We start from the raw sequence: 19,488 nt of genomic DNA, 5'->3' as shown, positions 1-19,488 counted from the left end.
TGTTGAAACTAATACAGGAACAAACTTACAACTTTTCTGCAAAACGAGTATATTTGAATAGTACAGTGATTTCTGTTTACATTTTTTGCAACTTTTTGACTAGAAAGAGTTTTATATAATTCAAATCTAAAAACTCTGAAAATTCATATACACACTAAGAAATCATACTGCCTGTTCCATTACCTTCTCTGTTTCCCCACAGCTCCATATAGGTGATGGTTACATTCCGTTCCTGGTTCCCTTTTCAGTATCTCTTTATGCAAACACGAATAGATATTTCTATTTTCCTCACTTTTTTACCCAAAGATATTTTCTTCATTTAAGAGTATCTTGGAGATTTCTCCACATCCATACATGAAGCACTTCCTCATTTTTCTCCCAGTGAATTTTTAATCAAATTAAAGGTGCATATCTGTGGAGTAATTATTGACATGAAGCTGTAATAAAAGCACATTTAAAATCCCTAGCAAACTTTTTCAAATAATACTTTAAAGGATTAAGTAAAAATAGTAAAAATGAAAATAATAGAAAAAAAGTCTTTTCCTAGAAGCTTTCTGAGCATTCTGACTGTTGGCCATGAGGTTGCTCTCAGAAACTAGTGCAGGAAGGCTTGTGTGTCTAACTAGCTTGGAGTTACGTTTCTTCCTCCTCCTCTTTACTGACGACAAGATTTCATTAAAGCATTTGGAATTTTAGTTCTCTTATTAGTTTAACAAGATTACTCTTTTAGAAGACTAAGACTGTATATAAGAAATAAGAAAATGCTTAGAATTGTGATTTAAATGAGCATTTTATTTTTAGTTTTAGTTTTCCAGAAAGAAAATTTGCCTAAAGAAAGTAACCTAACAATCCTGCAGAACATTTCAGTTCTCACCTTTATATACTTCCCCACATTCTGAATTGAAGTGCTCAGGGTTCTTATTCATGAGAGAAGATAAAATGGACGTCTTTTACCACAATATATCTACTAATTATATTAAATAAAATAACGTGATTCCAGTTTAGTGATTCTTAGTTGAGTTTTTAAGTTTAGTAATTTAAATTTAATAATTTTCTGATTTCTGTGAACACTTCTTGTTTTCTAATAGTCCTTTTCCATGGCAGTCCGTGCTTATTTTATCTGTTAGAATCTCTTTAAGGATATAGACTAGAATTTTTAAAAAATTCTCTTGTTTTCTGTGTTTACTCATTTCCCCCTCATTTTTAATAGTGATTCTTTGTTGCTGTTTTCTCCCTCACTTGTCCTGTGATTCTTTGACGTCCATTCACATATGAGGACTGAAATCTTTAGTATTTTAATGGGTGTATGTTTCCTTGGCAATTAGGAAGGTCACTGTTTCTCCTGCAGGCTTCCCCTGCGAATCTTTCCATCGACCCCAAAGTTCCCTTGTGCCTTTTTGTAATCAGCCAGACCTTGACAACCACTGATCTGTTTTCTGTCTATATAGTTTTGCCCTAGAATGTTAAGTAAGTGCAATCATACAAGTTAGAGCCTTTTAAGTCTGGCTGCTTTCACTTAGCATGATGCTTTTGAGAGTCACTGAGTAGTGTTTCTTTGTGTAGATGTACCACATCCACCTCTTGGTGGACATTTGGGTTGTTTCCAGTTTTTGGTGATTATGAATAAAGCTTCTGTAAACATCAGCGTACAGGTGGTTTTTGTGTGTGTGTGTGTGTGTGGACAGAGGTCTTCATATCTCTGGGGTAAGAACCTACAAGTGGGATTGCTTGGGTCCTGTGGTAAGTGACTTTATAAGAAATTGCTAAACTCTTTTCCAGAGTGACTGTACCATTCTGCATCTGTCTCAGCCATGTAGAGAGTTCCAGTTGCTCCACATCCTTACCAGCATTTGGTATTGTCAGGAATATTTCCTCCCATTCTCTGGCTTATGTTTTCATTTTCTCCTGACGAAATTTTGAGGTATATATCTAGACTTAAAGATCTATTTGCAGTGGGACTATAAAGGAATACCAGTCAGCGGTGTCATTTCTTTATATACATCCCACCTCCGCCTTTCTTCTGCTTCCTTTTCACTTAAAGGTACCTTGGTGTATTGTGCCTGAGTGAAATTAACATAAGCTTTTCTCCAGTGTGGAAGATGATAAGGTCAGAGCTCACTAAACTGAGAAAGTATTTCAGAAGACCATTTCTAAATTGTTTTGGGACTCTGCTTATTTTCACCATCATTTTCAATGCACAGTTTTTTTTTGTGGACTTTTGCAAGTATATGTAAATATTACATATTTAACAAATATTTTGTTTTTAATATATGTTATACATATATTTAATATATATTGGTAGCTGCTGCAAAAGAGCCTTCCAGAAATGTTTTTCCCCAAAATATTGGCGCATTCTTACCAAAGGGCTGTGAAAGTTAGTTGCTATTTATTCACATTTACAATAATAATGGGTAATATCCATTCATATAATAGTTACTGGTTAATTTTGAATCACTTGTAAGTTCTCCTACAAGTTACTAGACCGTCAGCTCTATTAAAGCAGAGGAACACAACTCTGCCTACTATTTTTATCCCCAGTACCGATCATTGTGCATAGCACTTAGTAGGTGCTCAATAATTATTGATTAAATGAAAATAATGAATGAGCGATTCTCTTTTGTAGAAATCTGGTCATACTGATTTTTTGTCAGTGACTTATTCTTGTAGTTCCAGGGAGAATAGGAATTGCTAGGCATTTGTCAAACTTGCTTCTATGCAGTTTAACCAGTTGTTTTTCCAGAAAGTCACACTCAGAATTCTATGAAATGAAGGTTCACAACTAGGTTTGTGTCTGTCTAATAATATGTTTATCTGTGCATTATGTTTCAATGCATTTTTAAGATAAAAGATTACATATATATTTTTAAAGATCGTTCATCAAGATCATTAACATTTTCCTTTTTTGGATTTCCCTATCTTCCTATTTGAACCACGTTTTCTGCTTTTCTTTAGTATGTATGGCAGAGAAAACTGAAATGGAGGTAGTGACATGAGTCAGCAGAAAGGTAAATGGAACAACTGGAAATGTTTCTGAATCAAAAGAATTCTCCTGCAAGCAGGACTCTGCTTATAAGTTTGGTGTACAAAATTGACCTTTAATAAGCTTTAACAATTTCAGAGTGTTCTTTGACAATTTATAGCAAAGGCTAAGTAGTGTTTGTAATTGGAAAATATTATACCTAGAAATCTCACTTTGCAGACCTTTGATTTGTTTGAGAAAGGGTCTTGGGAATTCTGGCCCAAATATTTCATTGGATTGTTTTAATATATAGCATTTTTTCCTGAAAGTATAAAACTTGTGTATTTTATGTGATCAGTGCTTTTCTTTTTTTCCAGTATATTTTTGGAGATTTTAGCCCTGATGAATTCAATCAATTCTTTGTGACTCCTCGTTCTTCAGTTGAGGTAAGATAAAACTTTTATTACATATATGTGTAGGTATAATTAATGGTCATGTTTTAGTTTTGAATTTTTAATTTAGGCTTTTTGATAAATTCCAATAAATAGCAAAGTGCAGAGACTGATGTGAGAAATTCTTGAACCTACCAATGTTAGATTTTACTAACATTAACATTTTACTATATTATATTTGTAAATAGCAGAACATTACAGATACAGTTGAATCCTCCATCATACCCCTTTCTCATCTTATTCCCCTCCTTCCCTGGAAACAATGACTACTGAAATTGGTTCTGACTGTGGTTTTCACATTTTACTACATATATGTATGTTGTACATTGTATTTAAAATGACATATAAATGATCTCATATTCATCATTTTGTAGTTTATTTTAAGCTAACATTTTCTTTAGATTCATCTACACTGATGCTTTTGGTTCTTGTTCTTTGCTTTTAATTGCTAAATACCATTGATTTAACACACCACAATTTATTGACCTTTTTTCCTGTTGAGGATCATTTAGGTCCTTAGTTCTTTCACTGTTATAAAAACGTTGGAATAAACATATTTGTCATGTCTTCTCATGTTCCTCTGGAGGAATGGAACTGCTGGATTGTGCAAGGAATAAACATTTTTAGTTTTACTAGAGACTACCAGTCTGCTTCCTAAGTGGTTTTAACAGTCTGCATTTCTATCAGCAGTGCATGAAATTTTTCTCTATCTCATTACAAAAGAAACTTGCTACTTCTGAGTATACTTAAAATGTTTGTTAATCTGATGGGTTATAGATTCTCATTGTTTTAATTTACATTTCCCAGATTATAAACAGTTGATCACTGTTTCATTATTTTCATATGTCCATGGGCGATACAGACTTCCAGTTCTGTGAATTACCCAATCTCTATACTTGTCTGTATTTTTTATCAAGTGCCTGTCTCTTTCTATTGATTTATAGGATTAATAATCTTTGGTTTTGCATATTATAGGTATATATCTCTTCCTAGCATGAGGGCTTTCAAACTTTGTATATGATGCACTTTTCATTTTTTACTGCGTAGGGAGAGTACATTTTTCACTTTAATGTGAAATGTATTGACTTTTTTCCTTATGGTTTGTGGATCTTTGGTTTTTTAAAAAATATCTTTAAGAAATTCTTCCCTTTTCTAAGGTGATAAAGACATTATTTTTCTTCTAAAAGTCTTAAGGTTTTGCTCTCTTTTATGTAATGCAACTGAAAATGGGGCATTGATTTTTGTATTTGTATGAGATGGGGATCTCAACCCCTTTGTTATGGCAGAAGTTGTCCCAGCACCATTTACTGAGCACTCGGCCCTTAGGGGTGGCGCCACCCTGGTGGGTGGCACATCCCCATATATGCTTGGTCGATTCTGGGTTCCCTGTTGTAGGCTTTTAGCTTCATCTCTGTGCCAATACCATATGTTTTCATTGCTGCAACTTTATAATTAGTCTTCCAGCAGGGCACACAAACTTCTTACACTTAAAAGTTATTTTGGCTCATCTTCATTCTTTTAAGAATTTATGATCAGCATGTCAAGTTCCATGAAAAATTCTGTTGAAATTTCAATTGAGATTGCATTAAAATTATGGATTAATTTGTAGAAGAATTAACATCTTTATGAAAGTTTTCCTAAATATGATTGTGGCATATTTTTCCATTCGGGTTTTTTATGTTCACTCTTTATGTGATTATTGGTTTCTGTTTTAGTTTAATAAAAACTTACCTGGAACATTTTTTCAGATTTATGTTTTAAATATGAATACTGTTGAAATTGCATTGAAAAGGGAAAATGAGAGAAGCATGCAGTATATCAAATAAAATCTTAGTTACCTTTTAATGAAACCCAACTAGCCTTTTAGATCCCTTAATAAATATATACAGTTGTACATTTGCATATTGAATATGTATGGAGTTGTTTTACTTGGTGAAATGGGGTAGAAGGTAATTCCTTAGAATAGGAATCAAAAGGCCAGATTTGAGATCTGACTGGGCCACTTCCATGTGACCTTGGGAAATCCTTTACTTTTTACCTCGGCTTCTTGGATTTTCAAAAGTTTTTAGAGTTATGGAGGTGGAATTAAATGAGAACATATTGAAAGCATTATTTAAGGTGTACAGATGTAAGAAAGATTTGTTATTTGTTTTCTTCTCTTTCACTTTAGAAAAAAGAAAATAAAGGTTATTATCAGATTTTTAGAAAATGAATAAATTCAGTTTAGTGTCATCTCCATATCGTGTTAACAGTTGATGTTAACGGTTAGGATTTTAAAGAATCTAAGGATAGGAACCAGGACATAGTGAAAGCTATATATTGTATTTCCTAAGGCAATAAAATGTATCTATGCATTTTAGAATTCTGTAGAGTAATGACTGAAGTTTAGTGTTTTCTGATAAGAAAACAGTTAATTAGGAAGAACATAATCAGATCCTACATTCCTCAAGTGTTAATGTGAATTGAGATTCTACTCTGTATACCCTACTAATGATTCAATTTCTGTCTTTGAATCACAGTAAAATATGGTGGTACTTGCCAGACCAAAATCTAACAGTGCTCTTTGCGACTAGGTTTTAAGAAATATTTAAAGCCCAATTTCTCTATAAAAGCTTTTCTCAGGTGTGTGCATATGTATGGGTTTGTGAGTGCCGGTTTGCAAGTAAGTGTCAGAATAAGAACTTGAATTTTTCTATGTTATGAAGGTGGAAAATATACCATAATTCAAGTCTGAAGAGCTTGGTTTCTTCCTCACTCTGCCACTTAAACAGGCTCGGAGGCCTTGAGCAATTTTCTCCATCTCATTGTGCTGTTTTTTTTTGTTTGTTGCTTTTGTTTTTAATTGAAAATGGAGAATGTTTATTTACCTCGCAGTAATGTTGGGAAATCATTAATATATGGTGTGATGCCTAGTCTGTAACAAATGTTAGTAGATATGAAGGATGCTGATGGTAAGGTTATGTCAGACTTTATTTGCAGAAATAGTGGCTTGTCTCATCAAAATGCGTTAGAAATCTTATTGTGTCTGGGCCTATTTGGGCATGCATTGAGTTTGGGGGGAGGGTATGACATGTGTTGCTGTCTAAATCTCATGCAAGTACCATACCCGCAAAAGGGAAATTCAGGCTAATTAACGTGATTGGGCTGAGTTATCATTCTCAATATATAATTACTATAATTCTGAGGCCTGGATTATAATACTGTAATCATACAGGGCACTGACTGTTTAATGGAGTGATACGTGGTTGGATCAGTGGGTGTGAGAGTGATGTTATCTCATTTCCACTGCATAATCGTTTGTTTGGCTTTCATCTTAAAGGTAAAATAATTGCACCTCCTGCCCGCACTGTTCCTACCACGTGACATAAATTAGAATCCAGCCCTATTCCTCATATACTTTTTGGCTATGAGGAACTTGAGAAAGCATTTTTTTCTCTACTCGGGGCCAAGAAGTGAAAAACCAAAATTTGAGAAATATAGGGTGTTAAAATGTAAAAGCATTCTACAAAAACATAATTCCTCTCAGCTGAGAGTTTTTTGTCGCAGTTTGCTTGTTTGAAAGGGTGCCACTGGCAAGATAGAATGATCAGTAGTTTTAACAGAATCAGAAGAAACATATTCAGCTGGTGTGATCTTAAATGTTAAGATAGGCATACTTTAGAGATATTGCAGGTTCGATTCGGTTCCAGACCACTGCAATAAAGTGAATATTGCAGTAAAGCGAGTCACGAATTTTTTGGTTTCCCAATGCATGTAAAAGTTAGTTTAAGCTAGTCTGTTAAGTGTGTAGTAGTATTATGTCAAAAAAAAGTACATACCTTATTTAAAAAATACTTTATTGCTAAAAAATACTAACCATTATCTGAGCCTTCATTGAGTAGTAATTTTTTTGCAGGTGAAGGGTCTTGGCCTCAATGTTGATATATTTTCATAATATCTGTGAAGCACAGTAAAGTGAAGTGTAATAAAACAAGACTTGCCTATATAAACTTTTAAAGGTACTGCTATCTTTTCTAAAGCTGTGCTTTAGTTTAGAAGCCAAGGTGATTTAAAAATGCATTTCTCCAACTGGAAAAAATACAGTCAACTTATGAATAACTATGTTTTGAACTCTAGTCATAATCACATTATTGGTGTTCAGAAATAGGGAGAGAATGCTAATCGTTCTTGAAACTTCCTAGATTCTGAACATTGGAGCAACACATATACACCTCAACCAGCTAATGAATAACAAGCCCAGGATAGCATAGTATAGGCTGTAGGTGCATGCACACGCATGTGTGGGGTGATAGAGTTAAGATAGTTCCTAGTGGTTTGGTGTCTTAATGAGACTTCAGAGGAGAGATTCAGGATGTGCAAGGGTCTCTTAGACTGAGCACAGAACAAATGAGGGCAGTACCAAAAAGATTAACATTACCTTATCAAAGGGCCCAAGTTTTGACATGATTGTTAGCACTATTTCAGACTAAGGTGATTTTACTCTAACATAACTAGATTTCAGTTTTTTACACTGCTCTTTTTACGTTTATATGTGAGGTTTTATGTTTTTGCTTTGGTTTTAAAATTTTGTATTCTTACAAGTAGCTGTAGAAAGAAGGAACTTGGAACAATTCTTAACATTTATTCAGTTGTATATTTATTATACCCAAATATCACAGACTGACGGGCATCTTGTGAGTGGTGGAGGTTTTGTTGAATTAAAAGTGCCATATGCTTCTAGAGTAAAAAGTAAATATATACACATACGCACAAACACATATTTCTTTTGGGCCAGAAGTCATTCTAATGTTTAGTAATTCCCATGATTATACTCTTACCAGATTAGTATATCAAAATAAGTGTTTTAAATAGAAAATGGCAGTATTGCCCTGGAGTCTGCTGGGTGGTCTGTTTTCAGATCCTGCTTCTACTTAGTAAATTTTGTGTAAATACCAGGAGATTTAAAAAAACAATAAACTTTTAGTGCCTTAAAATTATATAAATTTCCATCACCAGGGCACCACAGTGTCATCGATAAGAAAGGAGAAGGCATTATGTGTGTGGGAGTTTGCTAAACTTCTTTTGTGACTGCAGAGGGACATGAACCTGATTTGTGGCTTCCTCAGATGCACCTTTTTTGCTGATGTTCGTGCCAGTAGTAAACGCAGGAGCATCTGTTGGGAGTCTTTGAACGGTGTGTGGAATGGTCTTTGCGCTTCAGGTGCAAGGCCAGGGTAACCCCATCTCTGCACACAGAATGCTCTCCTTTTGTGTCGATGTGATAAATACTGGGGTGCCCCCGTGTGGAGGAAATATGTACAGCTCTCAAGTCCTGACAGTGTTCAGTTCCTTTTGAATAGCGCTACGTTTTCTTAGCTTCTTATTTGTCATTAATTCTCTGAGGGAGAGAACTTACTTGGTTTCTTGGAGCTATAAGCTTTTATCTCTGTGATTATAGTATTGACTTGCTAAGAGTTAATTGGAGATATCTGCTGAGGAAGCCACTTAAGCAGTAGTTCTCAACAGTAGTCTGGCATGAGAATCACATGGGTGCCTCTGAATAGTGCAGACTCCGGGACCTCATGCAGGCATCGGAGCCAAACATCTGACTTTGAGAAATGTTGTGTGAGGATGTAATTGTTTTGTTCTTTTTGTTCTGCCTTCAGGTAACAATTATTCATCCACTTACCTTACCTTCCCATCCTAAACTTTCTTATCTCAAACATGTCTATTCTAAACATTTCCAACTCTTAGATATTGTGGAATAGCTAGAAGGGAGGGCATATTCATAATACCTTCCTGCTTTTTACAAAAAGGTCAGACACTTGCCATTTTGCTTGTTCTCTTCCAAACAAAGAATGTGGTTTCTAACCATTAATTCAGTTAAACTACCATGTTAGAAAGGGAGCCATGATTCCCAGAGTTTTTCTTCCCATTGGGCTTTCTCTGATCTCTATCTGTGAGCCCGCTCTGAAGGCCGTGCTGACATGTGATACTGAACACGAAGTGCAGATGGTCACTAGGAGTCATCTTTACTAGTGGGCAAAGACAGGTGGCTGTGGTGTTTATGGACAGTCAGTAACATCCTATGAAATGAGAGGTGTATTATAAGCATTTTAGTAGCTAATTTACATGTTCATTGGAGTCTGTTTTTATTTTTTGCCTCATTTTTGGATCTGTTCAATAACAAATATTTATAAGCATTCCTATGGCATATTTTCTTAAATGAAAATGATTTAATTTTACTGACCATGTGTGTTAATTGGTAAAAATAAAGAGAAGTTGCATAGATAAAGAGTTTCAATGAAGCATTGCTTTAATGAAATAGCATGTATCAGGTTTTAACATTTTGTTGAATTAAAATTTGTTTTCCGATTCCCCTTGCAGCTTCCTCCATTCAATGGAACAGTTCTGTGTGGCGCACAGGCTACAGATGAACTAACTGATGGTAAGCTACTCCTTTATTTCCCTAAAGTGAATTTTGGCCATATGTGCTGGGTGGGCAGCCCTAGCTGGGAATAGTTTTATCCTGTTTGTTCATACTTTTTGAATAAACATTTTCTTTCAGCTTGTTTTTGCTCTGAACTATAGCAGATTTAATTTCCAAACCACTTTGACTAATGAATTAAAGTTTATTCTGTGCTTCAGAGTGTCAGACATTCAAGGTTTAGTTAAAGAAATAGTTCAGTTTTTTTCTTAACAGTTCTCAGTGGCACAGGTATGTTCTTCATAGTCGATCCTTTTTGTCAGGGTTCCGAAGTGAACTTTCCATGTGGTTGCAGAGGCTGCTGAGCCCACAGCTGTTGCGTCTCTGAGCATGTGCTCTTGGCACAGCTTAGTGGCAGCTTGAATCTGTTGTTCCTGCAGTTTACTTTTATGTCCCCATCTGTTGCTAATGCTCTTGGGAATTCAGGTAACCTCTTCACTTCCTGGCCTGTTATTTTTTTTGGTCTCTGTAACATACTGAGCTAATTACTGAAGATAGTGCTTTTTGAGATGCAATGATTTTGTATTGTTTTTAAATAGCTCCCAGTGTTTAAATAACAGCAGGATTCTTTAATTATTGCACAGGTCAAATCTGTCTAGACCATTTTTCAGTTTGGATCACATCGGAGGCCCCGGCTAGCCTTGGAGAAGTTGAAAGCTGGGCCTTTTCTTTGAGAGCCAGGGATCTGGTTCCGTTTCACCAGCATGGTCAGACCTGTGAAAGGAGTTTTAATTATAATTTAGGTTTAAATATGAACCTTGAAAAGACTATCCAAACATTTTACCTATAGTAAAACCAGAAAGTGATTATATCTAAAATTACTCAGTTTTATAAGAAACTGATGTAGGAGGTCATGAGAGAAAGAGCAGTTCTAATGATGGCTTAGGATGAGAATAAAAAAATGAAGCTAGAGGGACCCAAAGGCCTTTGCCCCGTTGCCCAGTCTCTGGAGCAGCTTTTTGATCTGAGTTAGTTGGATTTCTCTGTGTCCATGTACTTTGCACATAGTAATAAGCATGCTACAGATGTTTAGTCAATGCTTAAAAATGTTTCATTATTTTCTCTTTTATATTACACCTTTCTTTCGAGTTCAGTCAATGGCCCCATCATTCTCCCCATGGTATAGGCTAGAGATGGAAGGCTTCACCAACTCCTCTCCATATCGAACCCCTCAGGGTTCTGATTTCTCTCATCACTAAGACATTTTCTCTTTCCCTTTTTCACACCACATACCTTCTTTTCAGGCTCATATCCCTATAGATCTACTGCTTCTTCATTCTTTTTCTTCATTCTTTCCTCTCTTCCTGCTTTTAGTATCATTTTTTTTTCTGCTGGAAACACAGCTGGAATCTTGCCACCTGCTCATACTGTTACTGACAGGTCAGCTTAAATAAAGATTCGTTTTCTCTGAGGCTTTTTCTGTTCTCTTGTGTGTCTGTTTGTTTTCTTACAGTGCATATCCTACTGTGCAAAACATCCTATAGGGGAGCAAAATTTGCCACCCCAAAATATGCCACTTTGGCATGTTGATTATTTTGAATTAAAGTTACTTGAGAAAAGCCAGTGCAAGGAGGACACTCTGATCCTCCTCTCTGTCTCCCTGAAAGCAGAAAATAAATCTCCCGTGTGAAAGGGACCCTCCCTGCACCAGGAGGTAGAGAGATCCTTATCACCATAGATAGAAAATTCTGGTCTACGGCCATGCCACCCTGAACGTGCCAGATCTTGTCTGATCTTGGAAACTTAACAAGGTTGGGCCTGGTTAGTACTTGGATGGGAGACCACCTAGAAAGACCAGGTGCTGTAGGTATGAAAAAAAGAAAGAAAGAAAATTCTGGGCTGAGAAGGCTGTGAAAACAAACTGCTTGGTTTCTTCACTGATTAGTGAAGCAAAGTGTAAGAGCTACCTGTTTGGGTCATTTCTTTAGGTCCCATGTCTATGAGATCTCTATACATGAGAAATTAAATTTGATTTTTCTCCCCTTAATCTGTCAATTTATTTCTTAAACCAGCCAGAAGAACCTAGGAGGGTAGAAGGAAAATTTTTTCCTCCATGACACTCTTCTTTAGACTGAGTTCAACTGTGGGTGGCAGGGACCATAATTCTTCATTTCTGTGTGTTTAGCAGCTCCAAATATAGTATCTGGAATGTTATAAATGCTCAATACATTTTTGGATTAATGTTGAGTTCCCATGTACCCAGTATATTGATTGAGTTGTTTAAATCAGGAGTCCCCAACCCCTGGGTTGTGGACTGGTACTGGTCTGTGGTCTGTTAGGTACCACGCCACACAGCGGGAGGTAAGTGACTGGCAAGTGAGCGAAGCTTCCTTCATCTGTGTTTGCAGCTGCTCCCCAGCGCTAGTAGCATCACTGCCTCAGCTCCACTCAGATCATCAGGTATTAGGTTCTCATAGGAGCACGGACCCCTGGTGCCAGAAAGGCTGGGGACTTCTGGTTTAAAGCATGAGTTTGTAGGACTTTCACCAGTGTTACAGCCTGACAGATTGGGCTTTGTCCTGACCTCTCTGCCTTGCAGTGCAGTGCGCATGTGTGTTCATGATGAGTGTTCCTGTATGAGAAAAGGTACTGTTCTGGGTAGGAATCTGCCTTACAGTGATAATGATCAGACGCTGTACTGGGTAAATATTTTGATAATAGCTGTAGCATATTGTAATGGTTCTATTTATGTCACATCACATTCTAGAATGTTTTATGATATGAAAAGATTAAGAATTGTGATGTAGAAGACACTGTATCTACTGGAAATAATCAAAATCTTGAGCAAGCTGCATGTGACAATGCATACTCATTTTTAATGTGAATTCACAGTGTACAGCACAGTCTCCAAAGGGTAGTAGCCTCCATGTGCAGAGGAAGTGTTCTTCATTCACTTCTCTAGTTGTTTTCATTTGAATCCACATATGAGCATTGCACCTTTGAAACATCATGGAGTAGCTGATGCCTGGAAGCAAAGTGGACAGTTCACTTTTAGGTGTAATAATAGAGAAATTAACTTCTCTTTGGTGATTCTTTTCAAAATAAGGAAACAAAAGATTTGTGCTTGGTGGCCAAAGGATTCAAGTTGTCATATTGGTGGCCTTATATGTAAACTTGCTGTTAGGTATAATTATTATCAGTTTTCCTTTTTCAGGAACCCTTTGTTATTGTGCAGGTGTCTTCACCCCTCCCCCAACCCCAAGGGGGTATTTTTATCAAAACAAATGAAAAATTAGGAGACTAGGCCCCTGCCCATCCCTAACTTGTACATAACTGATCTCTCTGGGGCTGTTTTTTCCTTCTATGAAAAGACTTCCAAGGTAAAATATATTCAATTCTCTGTAATAGAAAATGATTGTTCTGGTACTATGATTTTTTTTCTTAAAATACATACCTTGAAGAAAGTTGTCTTCTTATGCTAGACTTGGAGAAATCTTCAGTTATGCACTAAAAATGAATTATAATACATGTGTTCTTTTCCTTCAAAATTTATGATTATTTTATCAGATGTAAGATAATATTGATGCTTGGTGTCTCTTCAAAAGACAATTGATTTTAAAATTCAATCTAATTTCAGAGATGTAAACTAAGAAAAAGTATATCTTAGAATGGATGCAATATGTAGATTGTTGTCACTTGAAAGAGGAAGTATTAAAATGTTCCAAAGAGATTTTTAAAAATTAGTGGTCTAGACTTCATCTTTTGGTATTTTTGGAAATACCTTTACTACCCATAGAGTTAATTTAATAAGAATTCATTTAGTGGACAATTATGTGCATTTATGCAAGGCTATTTTCAGACTTCATTTAAGGTTGTCAGTGGAATTCAAGAGATGGATAATTCAAAAGAGTGCTTCTGAAGTATACTTTTATAGAGAGGATTAGTCCTTGGTGTAATTTATACTTTTTTTGAGTTACTAAATTATACTAACTAGATAAGCCATATATATACACGTATATATGTATATACATAGCAATGATTTTAAGTCCCTAAGGTTATTGTGATTTTTTTTAATCGTCTAAAAAACTTATACCCAATTCTCAGACATAAAGTAAGCTAGTAAAGTCTTTTTTAGCTACCATGAGAGAAGAAGATACAGGCCTCTGTTTTTCGTATTCTCAAATTAAATATAATTTTATAGTTATTATTTGTTTTCAGCAACTTAGCACAGAAATAAAATGTCATAGCTTTGTTAATTAGGAGGAGACTTTAAGATTTTGGTTTTCAAAAATAATTATTATTGATACTTTTATAATTTGTATAACTGTGTTCTTAACTAATGGGATATTTACTGATTGTTTTCTTTCTAAACAGGACAAGAATATCAGAGAATCGAGTTTGGTGTTAATGAAGTAATTGAACCCAATGACACTTTGCAGAGAACTCCCAACTACAGTATTTCAAGCACATTGAATCCACAGGCCCCTGAATTTATTCTTAGTTGCACAGCTTCCAAAAAGTCCCCTGATGACATAGATAAAGAAGTGAACTACAGCTCCGTTGACTGTCAGTACCCAGGCTCTGACCTTGCTCTGGATGGCAGCTCTAACACGGAGGTGGAAATTTTGGAAAACGATGGTGTCTCGGGTGGTCTTGGACAAAGGGAGCGTAAAAAGAAGAAAAAACGTCCACCTGGATATTACAGTTACTTGAAAGATGGCAGTGAGGGTAGTATTTCCACGGAAGCCCTGGTCAATGGCCATGGCAATCCAGCAGTCGTGAACAGTGTAGGCACCGAGGATGCAGAGTTGCTGAGTGATGTACCCCTGCTGGGGATACCCAGGACTTGTAGCAGCAGCCCTCAGGACTCCACGGACTTCGTCAGTGATGCTCTTCATGGTGGTTCTTTCTCTGGAGTCCTGGACAGCAGTGCCAGGACTGCAGGGCAGCCTGAGGGCTGCCCGGGGCCTGACTTTGAACAGTCCTGCCTCCCTGCAGAGGCTGGCAGGGACAACCTGTTGAGGACAGCTGTGGCTCAGCCTTATGTTGGGACAGATACTACTGAAAATCTTGGAGTTGCTAATGGACAAATACTTGAATCCTCGGGTGAGGGCTCAGCTGCCAACGGGGTGGAGTTGCACGCTGTGGAAAGCACGGACTCGGACCCACCTAAAGCCGAGAACATGTCCCCTCCTGCCGACGCCCCAGCCTATGTGGCGGGTGCCGCTCCCGTCAGTCAACCTAAGTCATGGGCCAGTCTTTTCCATGATTCTAAGCCCTTTTCCTCCTCGCCCATGGCTTCTGTGGAAACTAAGTATTCCCCTCCTGCCACATCTCCCCTGGTCTCTGAAAAGCAGGCTGAAGTCAAGGAAGGGCTTGTTCCAGTTTCAGAGGATCCCGTAGCCATAAAGATTGCAGGTATAGTTCAAAAGATACAGGTGGAAAGTGAAGATGGGAGCAGATCTCATCGCCTGTTGAGTGAGAAGTTTGAGACAGTCTGGGCTTATGAACTGTGGTGATATGATAGATTGTTACCCAGAGCAATAGTAGATTACCTTTGTTTCAATAGGAATATCTGAAGAATGCCTGTGCCTTAAATGTTATCAACAAGTAAAAATAATATATAAGCAAAATGGGAGGGGGTTGTTATACCTTTATGTTAAGTGAAAAATCTATGTCTGTTACCAGTCCTTTTCTATTGACAAACTACATTTTCATTCCTTGCCTTTCGATCAAGTAATTCTGCTCCATTGTGACTGTATAATGGACTTGTCCTATCTGTTGTTACAGCTGTTGTACACCTTTGGTATGATCATCCCTGATTTGGACTGACTTTGCACTGTTTCTTTTCTATATATCTTAAGATACAAGGAAGCATTTGGGGGTTTTCTTCTTAATGCCTGTTTTGGATTAGGTAAATGAATTTTACTCAGTTTTAGCACACCAAGGGCAGCTCTTGACATAGAAAAACTAACAGTTGGCCCTTAGTTAACATTTTATTTTGAGGTGTTAAGGCTCAAAACTAGAACCAATTTAAAATAAAAATATAAAGCTGTGTAATTTGCACTTGTTTTTAAGTTAAAGTAGGAAGTCAAATACAGAGAAACATGTATGTTTATATGTATCTCAGAAGCCAAAGCTATTTCTTCAGGGTTTATCATACCAAGAATGATAACTCTCATTTTTACCCCATCATCTGAGTTAAAATAAGCTGCCTCATTTAAGCATTCAGTGATATTTTCAGATTTAACATTTGGAACACCTGACAGCATTACCAGGATGAAGATGAATGCAATAGCAACCTGCAGAATGTATACCCTTTCATGAATGGTCAGAATTCCATTAAATATGAAACACGTTCTTTTGATGGCATTTAGCTGACAGCAAGCAATGCTTTTTTTTTTTTTTTTAAGTGAGAATTTTATTCCTGAGAATTATTTTGAATACTCTTGATGTCTGGAGTTCTCTTAAAATGAGAAAATAATTGCTAGACCAATCATCATTTTTGGCTTCATATACATTTTTAAAAGCCAGCTGATTGTTTTAACTTTTAGAATGTATTCATTGCAAGGAAACGCTGTTACAGGCAGGATAAAACTAAGCCTTTGTATAGATGATTAAGTTAGAGGTTTATGTTGAACCTATAATGAAAAATGCATGGTGGATGCTTTTAAAAGTGTGCATTCTAAATTGAAAGTCAAGAGGCATTGTAATAATACTTTTGTTCCTAAAAATTACTTCACAAAGGAAAACCTCTCATTCCTGGGGAATTTTCTCAATCTTAATTTACAATAATAAAAAAAAAGCTTTATTTTATGTTTTAAAACATTCTAGTTTATATGGCTTAAAATGTGATTTGATATGTAGTTTGTTATGTTCTACATATGTTAAAATCTAATTAACCTACTAAAATCTAATGTTAACATTAACCTGCTTTGTAAAATACTGTGAAACTAGAGGCTTTTAGTTACTTGTGTTAGTGGAGAGCATTGCTACAATCTAAGAAATTAGTTTTGAATTGATACAGTGTGTTTCTCCATGCCCCCCCCCATCCCCCAGCCCATTTATTTTCTTAATCCTATTTTGATTAGGTCAGTTACAAAGATGTTGTAATTAAGCAAAAGTTTAGTTCTTTTTAAAATACTTCATTATTCTTTTGAGCCTATTTATTGAACCTTAGAAATGTAGAATGTAGTTTCTGACAGTTTTCAGTATGACTTTCTGTAAAATAATGCAGTGATAATAGTCAAACTAAATAACATTTGGAATCACAAAAAGCTTAGGTAAAGTGTTTGGATTTGTTTCTCTTTGTCATAGTCTCCAACTCAGAGATTTACTTTATAAAGATGATAAAAATATGTTCAGTTTGTTATGTCAGATCCATTAACACAAACTTCTCTTTAATGGGCATGCTTATTTTAAGTGTAGGCCCACTTATTTTAAACAACATTTAACTGTGAAATTCTAGCTCCATTAAAAGATCTGTTGATGTTGGTTATCATAGTTTTTGACTTGCATTAGCATCTAACTGGTTCTACTGAGAGAATAATTTTTATGTTTATCATTATACTTAACTAACTTTGGAGAAAGAAAAAGAAGGGAACAGTTCAGACATCATCAATTGTTTTTTGAATTCTTAGAATAATATTAATAACCACAGCCAATTTTGACCCTAGGTTCATTTATTTTGGATGTCCACACTTCTGAATCATCTGTCCTGTCACTAAGTCTCTGCTTAATAAATGCCAACTAATATTTGTATAACCACAAGTGAGATACAAATTAGGAAGACAGATCAACTGCAAACCAAAATTAAGAATCACAGAAGACATTTTTAAGTGAAATACAACCAAGTCTTGTAAACTGTTTATTCATCACCTCAATGGGTTCTGCTTTCAACTTCCTGGTGGCAGGGCCAACTTCGCAGTGTAGATTATATGTCAACATTTTGTTCTATTGACTGTTTCTTCATAAGTGTAAACTCTAAGAAGGAGATGGAAGGAAAAGGTACTTAAACTGAAATACTAAATAAATGCCTTCCCCAGCCCCGCAGGAAGTCTGAACTTAAATAAAAGGCCTGCGGAGGCTTGGGGAGGCTTTTGTGTTTCGGTGAGTGGTTTATGTCCATCTTGAGAGGGGATATTTGCCATTTTAATAGGAATAACTGTGCCAGGAGGCAAGAAAAAAAACTTGAAAATTTTAGCTTTTATTTGAAAGTGGTTGTAAAAAACATTAGACCTACCCATATTCAAGAGTAAGTATGACAAATACAAGTAATGTAGAGATGATCCATGCTGTTGCTCCCTCCATTCACTCACTAATGGAAAGGTAGTATACATGTGATATTTGAAATTAAACATATCCTTTTAATGAACACTTAACTTTTCCTGGGTTTTTAATAAGGAACATTTGTTATATCTCAAACCTAAATTGCATCAAATGCTTTCAAATCACAGAGCTATTTTGTATTTTATGTTTTGCTTTTAAAATTGTTTATCAGTGTATTTTGTTTTAAAGGAGTGTAAGTAATGGTGGGTAAGGTGAGAGACTAGACCAAGTGCCCAAACAAAATGGGTTAAAATTTAGTGAAAGAGACTAGGTAAGCTAAGCTTAGTCTTGGACAGCGCTAAAAAAAAATCTGTGAGGAAATTGAAGTATCTGGTAATATCATTTATCATGAATTTTAGTCAAAACCTGTTTAATAAATGATTTTGCATACTGGTTTTATACTTAAAAATTGTTACTGGAGAGAGCAACAAAATCATTATGAATTGGATCTGCTCAGGAAAACAAATTCCCATGTCCATATTTATTTGAAATGTAAACAAAAATATAGCCGATTATTGGTCTTTGATTTAGTGTTTTATGAATCATACTTCTCCTCCTTGGGAAATGATTTCTCAAATATTTTGCATTTTTCTTCAAATTCTCCAAAGTAGCGATGATGCAGCATGCCCTAAGCTTAAAAGAGGTGTAACACCTGTTTGTAGGAATCTGTGCTTGTGGATTGAGAGTTCAGTCCATACCCGATTTGAGATGTGTATGTCCTTGCTGATATTCAGGCTATGTCTCTATTTTATAGAACTAAACTGAGACCTTGCCACTTATAAAATATAAGTTGATCCATAGCCAGTGGATAGTGCTACATTTTGGTCACTTTGCTGTCTTCCACCTGATTAGGTAACCAAGGTACACATGTTCTTCTGAAGTGATGTAATGAAGAAAAGAAAAACACTTGGAGAGCGTTCTGGACATTTAGGAGGATGACAGGAAAGCAGGTCAACATATCAGAATGTCAGTTATGGGCCAGTTATTAAGCATTAAGAATTAATGAAAGTTCTGTACCTTGTGTTTTCATGGATTTTAAATGGTAATATAACCTCTAAATCCTAACTTTAGGAAAACAAAATCTGATACGTAAAGTATGTTTAAGGGTAATCATAGCTTATATTGATTTTAAGTGTACAATGCTAGTATTGCCATCGAGTTTATAAATCATTTCATTTGAGTGATTTGTGGCAACATGGGAGCTGTGTGTGTCTTGAAATACAAGAAAGGATATATTAACCACTCAGTTTTTCTGTATGTCAACAGATTTCATAAAGTTGAACTTTAATTCAACCATTTAGTGTTTGAGCTGTTACAAAAGTGAAGACATCGGTTTCAATTTC

General features: G+C 35.9%; 1 protein-coding gene and 1 pseudogene across 2 annotated transcripts in view; both read left to right on the top strand.

The window, feature by feature from the left end:
- USP10 (ubiquitin specific peptidase 10) overlaps positions 1-19,488 on the top strand; it is a 59,805-nt gene that overhangs the window by 18,722 nt on the left and 21,595 nt on the right. For both annotated transcript variants that reach the window (XM_011370279.2, XM_023536670.1), the window contains 3 exons: positions 3,337-3,405; positions 9,778-9,838; positions 14,192-15,235. In XM_011370279.2, the coding sequence (XP_011368581.1) occupies positions 3,337-3,405; positions 9,778-9,838; positions 14,192-15,235 (1,174 nt within the window). The remainder of the gene's footprint in view (positions 1-3,336; positions 3,406-9,777; positions 9,839-14,191; positions 15,236-19,488) is intronic.
- LOC111745828 lies at positions 11,569-11,687 on the top strand (annotated as a pseudogene).

Source organism: Pteropus vampyrus, unplaced genomic scaffold (genome assembly GCF_000151845.1).
Source record: "Pteropus vampyrus isolate Shadow unplaced genomic scaffold, Pvam_2.0 Scaffold166, whole genome shotgun sequence".
NCBI classification, from domain to species: Eukaryota; Metazoa; Chordata; class Mammalia; order Chiroptera; family Pteropodidae; genus Pteropus; species Pteropus vampyrus.
Note: the sequence above shows the minus strand (reverse complement) of the source record. Positions and strands in the feature narration are given on the sequence as shown.